The 9,793-nt window shown below is 38.6% G+C and overlaps 1 protein-coding gene across 1 annotated transcript; it reads left to right on the top strand.

The window, feature by feature from the left end:
• The first annotated feature begins 7,358 nt into the window (after positions 1–7,358).
• On the top strand, positions 7,359–9,207 carry LOC103948504. Its single transcript, XM_048588097.1, has 4 exons — positions 7,359–7,514; positions 7,894–8,074; positions 8,175–8,238; positions 8,497–9,207. The coding sequence occupies exons 2-4, from the start codon at positions 7,908–7,910 to the stop codon at positions 8,788–8,790; spliced, it is 525 nt and encodes a 174-aa protein (XP_048444054.1). The 5' UTR covers positions 7,359–7,514; positions 7,894–7,907; the 3' UTR covers positions 8,791–9,207.
• Positions 9,208–9,793: the final 586 nt, after the last annotated feature.

Below are 9,793 nucleotides of genomic sequence, written 5' to 3'. Positions count from 1 at the left end.
ACCGTCATGCAATTATAAACCAAATCCTTATCATTGTGTTGGAAGGTACCCTAAGACACAAACACACAAAAACGACTTTTAAAACAACTCTTTTTGGGTTTTTCAAAACAATTTTTCAAATTTTTATGGGATTTTCGAATTATAAAACAAAACACACTAAAACACTCTAAAACAACTTAAAAACACCTTAAAACAGCAAGGAACAACATTAGAAGTTATGGTGGATAAAACCCTACGAATTTGCATCAAAACACTTTAGTTACCCCCCCACACTTAAATCAAACATTGTCCTCAATGTTTTAAGCATAGATTCACACAAAACATAAGTAAACACACAAAAAGCAACTAAACATATTAAACATGGCATAATGTAATTAACAAAGAGAAGAGTTTAGGGACGCAAATCTGGTTATGGAGTGTAAATTCCCTCTTCTCCTTGGTGATTGCATTGAGGCTTTGATCTTTATGATTCCACAGGCTTACTCTTGAACTGGTTTCTGCCCATCGTTGATTTTCCTTTGTGCTAGTTCTTGAACTGGGCAGCAGGATGGTTCTTTTGGTTTCCCCCGAAGGTCTGAGCTTCCTCCTGTTATCTGTTTCTTTGTTCAATCTTTGCAGGAGTGGTCCCTTCTCTGGAAGTGTAACAACCGTTGAAGATGACTACTCGAGAGCAACGCTAGGTAAGCAATCAGGAATAGATTCCAGGCAGTTGGCTCCAGATCGGAAGACTGACTCCAAGTGCCGGCTGATTGCTTCTTTTACTTTGCCATGCAAGTAAGAACAAGGACAAAGAAAAAGACAGGGAAAGAGCATGATATGAGATACTTTTGCTTTTGACCTTGATGATATGAGATACCTTTGCTTTGAAGAAGCGGTGAATGAATCAGCACATGCTTCAATCCGCCGTTTCCTCCTGGGTCATATGTACTCCAGGCATCTGGTATCATCTTTGGGGAAGAAGAAAGAATTGAGTATTTTGAAAGGCTTTGCTGGGAGTGCGTCCTCAGAGGTGAGGGAGAGTTGGGCATTTTCTTCAGGTTTGCCCTGCCATAAAAGACGAAGGTCGACATATATAGAGATAATATCAAGTGGTGGTACTTTTTACCCTTGTCGACAAACGTTTTGATCCCGCAAATCCGGCTCTTTGAAATAGTGGCGCCTCTTCGATCTTTGAATATGCCTCTTCGATTTCTGAGCAGGCGCCCCTTCGATTTCTGAACGACGCCCCTTCGCTTTCTGAACGACACGTGGTAGTGCAGATGCGGCTCCTTTTGACAAAGCTGCACGCGTCTTCTGAAAAGCAGAGAAAGCGTCGCCGAACTTTGCGCTTGTCGGCTAAAGATGTGTAGATGCGATGATGGCCTCCACGTGTTTTCAGCTTTGTCAGAAATCTTTTGACAAAGTTGAACGCGTTTTCTGAAAAGCCGAGGGAGCGTCGCCTAAATTACGCCGGAAAATCCGGCTCTTTGAATCGGTGGACGCGTCGTCTTGGCTTTTTATAGAGCTATCAATCACCCCAACACACACACTCTGAAGATTTCCCATTCCTGAAACTCGACTCCAGCCCTTTGTGAAATTTTAACTCCATCCACCCCTTCTCTTTGAACACTTTTGAAAAAAATGGCAAACTCATCGAACCTTAGCTTAGATTTGAGTCTCAGCAGCGATCCGGTTGCGCCCCGTCAAGGTAATGTATGGTGCCCTTCTTTTTTATCTTCTAACGGTCCTCTTTCAGGTGAAGACTCTGTGATGCAGGACGCCACAACAGCTACAATAGTAGCTAAAAACCTCCTCACTCCAAAAGATAGTAGGCTGCTGTCAGGACGGTCCGATGAGTTGGCCGTTCAAGAGTCCCTCGCACTTAGTGTTCAGTGTGCGAGTTCTGTGTCCAACATGGGCCAACGCCTACTTGCTCGGTCCCGCCAAGTGGAATCGTTGATGGCAGAGGTGGAAAGACTTAAGCAAGAGATCCAGCAGCTTAAGTACGAGAATAGAAGTTTGCATGTGCTTGCAAATAACTATTCGTCGGGGATGAAGATGAAGCTTGATGAGCTGCAAGAATCTGAGGGTCGAATTCACAGTGACCGTCAAAGGCTTGCGTCTTATCTCCAGAGGCACCTTTTTCCTGGGTCATCCAGCGCTTGGCCAAGTATTGAGGCCTGGAATGCTCTAGCTCCGATGCCTCCCGCTCCGATGGCTTCCGCTCCGATGCCTCCCGCTTCTATGCCTCCCGCTTCTATGCCTTCCGCTTCTGCGCCTCGTAGTGGGGCTTCACGCAAACAACCTTTGTGAAGCTCCACCTTTCTCCATGTTTAGTATCTTTCTTTCTCTCTCTTTTTTTTATTTTTTTTATTTTTTTTATTAACATAAATAAAATCAAACGGCATGGAATTGGTCCTTGAATGGAAGGTGATACTTGAAGTGAACCGGCAATGGTTTGAATTCTAGTGTAGGTGCCTGATTCATAAAAAACAGCAAGTTAGTATAAAATGTAAAGGAATTTGAAAAAAACTTACTTGTTTTGTCCGACAAGAACTCAATGACAAACACCACTCCTTTGAAAGTTTCAGGGATATTGGACTTGGCCAGATTGCAAGTGATGGTTATGACTTGTCCAATGTCATCAAATTTAACTTCTTTGGATTTTGTGGTTTCAAGAACGTCCTCTTTGATGAATTCATGACATTCCCTACTTGTCACCTTTGAAAGGGCTTCCAAGATGTCTTTTTCACCTTCTTCTTCCTTGGAAGTCATGAATCTGCAAGGAATAGGGATACTTGTTGGAACGGGGTTAAAAATAATGAAATTTGGAACAACCATACCTGTATTAGATGGCATAGGAGCAATAGGTGCCTCCGGTAAAGGTGTTTCCACCCTTTCCGTGGGTTGGGTGTATTCCTCTTCCTTGTGATTTGATTTTGATGGTTGAGGGTCCGTTCCAACCTCCTTGTCACTTCTCAACATGATAGCATTGGTGTTTTCAAATTCTCCCTTCTGATTTGCAATGGTTGAATTAGGGAGTTCGCCTTGGTCTCGAAACTGTCCTACAAACTCCGCAATCTGCCCAATTTGCTTATCCAAGTGGTCCAACCTTTGTGGTGGCTGCATAGGCGTTGAATAGAACTCCTCATATGGCTGCCAATATCCTTCTTGTTGAGCCTCATTGTCTTGATTTTGTGAGCCCTGCACCAAACAAATTAATTCATTAAGCTTTTGATTATAATCTATTGACGAACTTGAGTTTGGTTGGGCATATTGAATATGAGGTTGTGGTGGCTGCCAATATCCTCCTTGTTGAGCATTTTGAGGTTCCCACCACATAGAGTTTGAATGATCACTCCAATCCGAATTGTAAGTATTGGAAAACACGTTATTCCTTGATTGAAGATTAGATATATCAACTCTTTGCATTTGGGACCTTTCCATGAGCTGTGACAAAAGAGAAGCGTTATCAAGTGCCATGTCGTTCTTAACAAACAAAACACAAATAAAAACTAAATCTAAAAGACAATACAGAAACAAACAATCCAAGGGATTAGCAAATTTTCTAATCCCCGGCAACGGCGCCAAAATTTGATGCGTAATTTATACGCACACAAATTAAACCCTCTTTTCGTCAAATTATAGTATATGTATAAGTAGGGATCGTTCTGGACCGGGGATTAGGAGGGATTGTTAATCACTTGGATTTGACTCAAAAACGTAAAAACACAATATAAAACACTAAACTAGACTCAAAGAATGTAAAACTAAACTTTAAAACACTAAGACAAACCAAAGACTCAAAATGCTTTTAAAAACACAAACTAAAATGATTTCTAACTAAATTGACATTAAAGTAAAGGGGGATTTAAGTTTATACGAAAATTGAAATAACGAAACAAGTTAAATAAACTAGACAGAATGTAAATATGAAATTGATGAAATGGAATGAATGGATGATAGAATAGCTAAGGGGGTCATCTCCACATATGTTACACTTGCATAATAAAAAGATTTCCAGTTGATCTTTCGATAAATTATGAAACTCATCACCCCGGGTTAATTAGGTCCGCTTAAATTAACCGTCAAGTTTTCCTTAAGTTAATGAATTGGATGGGTTAGCGCAACGCAATTCACAACATTCTCCAAAAGTCCTTTACGTGAACAACACAATAAAGATACAATCAAAGATCATTAAACATTATGAAAACTATAAGTGTTGACGAGGCATTCGTTAATATGATGAGCATGAAACTCGTGCCAAGAATTCATTTAACGCGATTGTTTATAAGCAACCTCCACTACTTGTGAATATAAGTTCATAACGATTAGGTGAAAATCACTTATATTCTAGCGTCATATTCATGCATGAAAATTAAGCGCGCATTCTTAATAAACATACATAAATAAGTTATCAATCAAACGGTTAAACAAATTGAATCAACAACTTATGAAATGCAATTAGAAGTAATCAAATCAAAATGCAAGCATAAACATATATTTCGAATCACCCCCTAGCTAAGGGGGGGGGGGTTTAGTTCCTCATACAAAACAAAGAGAATTAAAATTAAACATTGAAATCAAAGAAACACCTAAACATTCCAACAACTCAAACTTGAATTGTATGAACGTTTAGGCCCTCTTCTCTTCCTCTTTATTGTAGCATAAGGTCTAAGGATAGTTGGTTTGGGGGAATGGAAGTGTGGAATGGAGTGAGGAGTGATGGAAATGGAAAGATGGTTTTTGGATTCTAAGGGAGACTCACGGCTAAGAGAGAAAGGGATGTGTTTGTGGTGTGTTGTGTATGAAATGAGATGTCCATGAATGAATGAATGCAAGGGTATTTATAGGAGTAGTGGAGGGAACATATGGCTATGTCATTTGTAGGTGAAGTAGGTGGATGTTGTAGGTGAAGTACATGTGTTTAAATGGTTGAAATGTGCAGATGATTATGAGTGATAAGTGATAAGTGTATGATATGTTAAGTGATAAGTGAATGATTATGATAAGTGATAAATGAATGTATGATATGATAAGTGGTGAATGATAAGTGGTAGTGTTTAAGTATTTAAAATAGGGAACAAAGCCCTTCCTTGCATGGCAAGGAAGGGAGACACAAGGAAACACACGACAATGTCCTAAGGTTGCTAGGAATGTTGTTTTTGTGTTCTAAAATGCGTAGGAGTTTTCAATGATGCTCAAACATGAGGTCTTTTTAGGATTTAACTTTCCTACTTCAAGTCTTCAATTTCGTCCATCCTTTTGGCTCCAAGCATATGATATCCATTCCAATCTCTAATTTGCTCCAAAAGGCATCCTTTTGCATACTTTGCCCTTAGAACCTGAAAACACACAAAAGAAGCATAAAGAACTAAAATAACTAAAGAAACATAACGTAAATGTACGAGAACAAGCCATTTAAGTCGCATAAATATGCTCCTATCACCTATTCAACCAACATTCGGACCATTCAAATGCTTTATGGTGTTCATTGATGCATCAACATATTGGTCATGTCTATTTATTGTCTACGGGCAATTTTGCTTCTGTGAAACTCCTAGCTCAAATCATTAAGCTTATGGCTCAACACCATAATTATTCAATTAAGTCCATTCGATTGGATAATGTGGGAATGATTACATCACAATCTTTCGATGATTATTGCACTGTTGGGGTTGAAGTTGAACATCCTACCATGTTCATACCCAAAACAACATGGGATAAGTTTTTATAAAGCTCTTTCTAGTGATAGCTCGGACCTTGGTTATGCGAACCAACCTGTTTGGCTGCGGCTATGCAATATTGCATGTAACCATATTAGTCCACTTGAGGCCCACCACTACCTAATCTCATTCACCGCTACAGTTCGTTATTAGGTACGAGCTTGACGTTTTGCACTTGTGTGTGTTTGGTGTGCAGTCTATGTAGCAATGTAGCCACCACTGCATACCAAAATGGATCCGTGGAGAAAAATAGGAATTTGTGCCAGTTATGATTCGTCATCCACTATTAGCTACTTAGAGCCCTTGACAGGCGATCTCTTTACCACACGTTTTGCGGATTGTCACTTTGATGAAACAGTTTTTCTATCATTAGGTGGAGATAAGAATGCTAAACTTCTAGAAAAGCACCGCGAATTGTCATGGATTACCACCATTATGTCTCATTTAGATCTCTGCATTACCAGTCTGAAACTACCATGCGTAATCTAGGTCTATAGAGCATTGTTCAAAGCATGCTAGATGCTTTTTCCGATCTAGCAAAAGTGATAAGATCACATATATCTGTTGTGAACGTGCCTTCAAGGATCAGCGTACCAAACGAACATCGCCTCATAAACTTAAAATGTTGGTTATAATTTTATATAAGGTCAAAAATTATAGTTATTTTTTCAAATTTCCCGTCGGAAAGACATACCTATACCACATGTTGATAAAAGACATTTTACCTATGATGGAAGTATCTATAAAAATAAATAAAAATTAATCTACCTATCTTCTATGGAAATAGTTCAAAAATTGCATCATCCATAGATTTATAAATCCATACTAGTATATATGTTGATAAATATAGTACCTACAACATAGATTAGTAAACACCTTTAATCTATGATGGAGTTTGAAGAAAAAAATTGAGATATGAGTTCGGAGTAAGAAAAATGAGAAACAGTGTTTAATTCTTATATTTAATTCTAAATTTGTGTAAAACATAAACTTATAAATAAAGAATGACATTTATCACAATTTGATAAAACAAATTATAAAAAAATTGAGGTAAATAATCAATGAATAGTCCTAATATAAGCGTCCGTTGGCAAATACTTTTAAATTATTGAAAGCATTTTTTGAGAAAAAAATTTAATTCCAAAAGCACTTAAAGTGCATGTTTTTTTTTGCAAGAAGCACTAACTAAGTGCTTTTAGAAAGCACTTTAAATGTTTTTCCTTGATTAACTTGTATTTTTACTAAGGATTGACTTAAAAAATATTTTATCTAAAAGTGTTTTTAACCATTTAAAAGCACTTACCAAGTGGCCACTCAGTACTACGGTCTGGTGGTATTCCAATTCGCTTAGATATAAGAGGTCTTAGGTTCGAATCTCGTGGATAACGAATTCGATACCAAATTAGATTACCTATTGTGTTACTTAGCTGAACTTCTCTTTCTCCTAATATAAAAATATTGATGAACTGAAAAAAATGCACTTACCAAGTGGACCCAACCTAATAATAACACATGTCAAGTTTACTTGGAAAAAAATTTGTCTTTGCTCTGAGAAGGGAAACAAATCCACGCGGATTCGTAGCTGTGATTTGGGAAGACGATTAAAGAATACAGATTAAAGGGGAAATAAATTCACGCGGTTCAGATAAAACAAGGTTAAGAAACAAGCACGTGGATGAAAATGACGTCGTACCACCGTCGCCACCACTATATAAAAATAAAACGAATCCCATATCCCGTTACCACCCTCCTTCCTTCCGCCACTGCCCCTCCGTCCCTCGCCTTCTTCCCCCGGAGGCTTCCCGCCAGGTATCTCTCTCTGTCCAAACTCCGATAGTAGCTGGCCTAGTGTTTATTTCAGATCTGTCGCGTTGAATTTTAGTTATTATTTCCCTAATTTTAGTCAATAACCCACAAAATTTGTGTAACAGATCCGAGTCAAATGTTGGTTGTGTTTGATTTGATTTGATTTTTTTTTTTTCTGGATTATATCTTTTGAATTTCTGGGAAGACAGAATTTTGTGGTCAGATATTGTTTTGTAAATCGGTTTGAGCTGTCTTTACTATTCGCAAAACCAATTTTAAACCCCTAATTTCTGATGCGATTTTGGGCGACGACTTCCGATGAAATCGAAGCCGTCTCAGCTTGGGTTTTGATGCGAAAAATTACGGCCTTTTTGTAGAACAGGAAAGGTGTCGAAAATGAACCATTTCAATGTTCAGCAGCAGAACGCCTCTTTCGTGGGCTGTGAAGACATCCGAGGTTCTGCCTTGATGTCTGACACCAAGGAGCCTGTGATTTGCCCCAAGCCCAGGCGAGTCGGGATTTTGTCAAACAACCCCATTAGACCCTTGCGGTGGCAGATGAGGTACTTTTTCTTCTCCAATGCTGTCCCTTCCACCTTATGTTGGTTATTATGTTTTATTTATAGGTTATAACATTTATCTTCTCTTCTTTGCGATTAGCAGTCATCAACCCGAGTTATGTGACTCAAAAGCTGGGGCAGAGCTTCTGGACCTTATTCTCAGGAAGGTAAAATTGTTACTTCTTTTCCTTATAATTAATTTTGGTTTCTATGTAAATGATGATCTGGATTCAGTTCATACGGATAAACGATTAAATGGTTGATCAAATTTGGAGCTGCACGCTATTTGATCTTACGCATTTTGCTTTTCCCTTATATAATAAATTGTGTAGATATCTGTTGCCAAATGACTGCACCACGGTGATGTTGTTGTTTTGTACTCGATGTTATGATATTATGATTGGCTAACATTTTGGTATCTACAGGAGGGTTATGGGTTGGAGCAATCATCTAACGAGGTTGCCTTATCGCCCCCATATTTTTGCATTTCCCCTCCTAGTAGGGCTGCTAACCCATTAATTCAAGATGCCCGATTTGGAGATGAGAAGCTCACTCCTGTTTCAGCATTGCCTGTTCCATCTCCATCAACTTTATCATCGCCACGCAAAGCAGGTTGTGTTAGAATGAAGTATGGGCTTAAACCTGCTGCAGCTAGAGTAGAGGGATTTGACTATCTCAATAGGGATCGCCAAAGTTCCCGCATCCCAGCATTTGCCTAAACTTCATCGAAATAAGTGTACATATAAGGAGGAAAGCTAAATGCCACCACAGCTCACAAGTACAGCGGACTTAACAAGAAGAGTGAATTTTGACAATTTTTGGAGAACTTGAGATCTAGTAGTACTGTATATAGCGTATGTTGTTGTCGATGATCATCTCAGTTGCTAATATCCGCAAGTAGTTTGATGGGAACGTTACAAAAAGAGTGTCGAACTGTCAAACCTTTTGTTATGGAAAAAGGGTTTGTATGTGTCTAAAGCCTTTGCACTGTTGTAATGTAAGATGGGTCATAATTTTTCTGGCAATCACCAGGAAGAGTGTATGAAAGCTTAATGGTGATTTAGTTTGGTCTAGTAATCTGTACATGTATTTTGGTTATATTTTTGGATATAAATGTGTTCTGGTAATTTTCGGTACTTCCGTATTTGCCGGCTATGCTTTATCTTAGTCTTGCCTGTATCTAAGAAAAGCATCTCGCAAATGCCGATTTTTCAATGTGCTTGCTATGCTTGACTTACGTCAAATTTGTTATTCACGATAGTTAGAATTTAATACTTCTTACTCACACGTAGAGGTTATTTTTCTTTTGTTGGTTTGATTGATCGTATATTTTAATCCCCTCAAATATGTTTGATCGTTGGTTACTCAAGCTGTAGAAATACTTTGCTATTTCTACAGCCAAGATCGGTTAGACATTTTTTATCCCAATGTGGTGTGAGCCCAGCTCCCAATACAAAGCTTCTGAGATTTAATCTTAAGATCTTTATTTAAGTTAGGCTTAGGGGCTGAATAAGAATTCAAGAGTTTTAGGGTTTCAAGATGAATAAGAATTCAAGAGTTTTAGGTTTTCCTAGCAAAGGAATGGTTACCATGTCTCTTTGTACCAATAGGGTTTGAGTGGTTGCCCATGATGGTGCACATAGTGTTCGGGCAAAGATTTCTCTGGAGAAGGATCCTCGGACCTTAGTATAGCTCCCCAAGGGATTGGCATTAAGGATGTGT

This window comes from the organism of the source record quoted next, unplaced genomic scaffold, assembly GCF_019419815.1.
Source record: "Pyrus x bretschneideri cultivar Hongxiangsu unplaced genomic scaffold, Pyrus_bretschneideri_v1 Contig270, whole genome shotgun sequence".
NCBI classification, from domain to species: domain Eukaryota; kingdom Viridiplantae; phylum Streptophyta; class Magnoliopsida; order Rosales; family Rosaceae; genus Pyrus; species Pyrus x bretschneideri.
The sequence above is the reverse complement of the archived record's forward strand: the minus strand, read 5'-3'. Positions and strand labels throughout refer to the sequence as shown.

Coding starts and splice junctions, on each gene's coding strand:
- LOC103948504 (XM_048588097.1), top strand. CDS start 7,908: ATGAACCATTTCAATGTTCAGCAGCAGAACGCCTCTTTCGTGGGCTGT. Junction 8,075..8,174: donor CCCTTGCGGTGGCAGATGAG/GTACTTTTTCTT, acceptor TGCGATTAGCAG/TCATCAACCCGAGTTATGTG. Junction 8,239..8,496: donor TGGACCTTATTCTCAGGAAG/GTAAAATTGTTA, acceptor TGGTATCTACAG/GAGGGTTATGGGTTGGAGCA.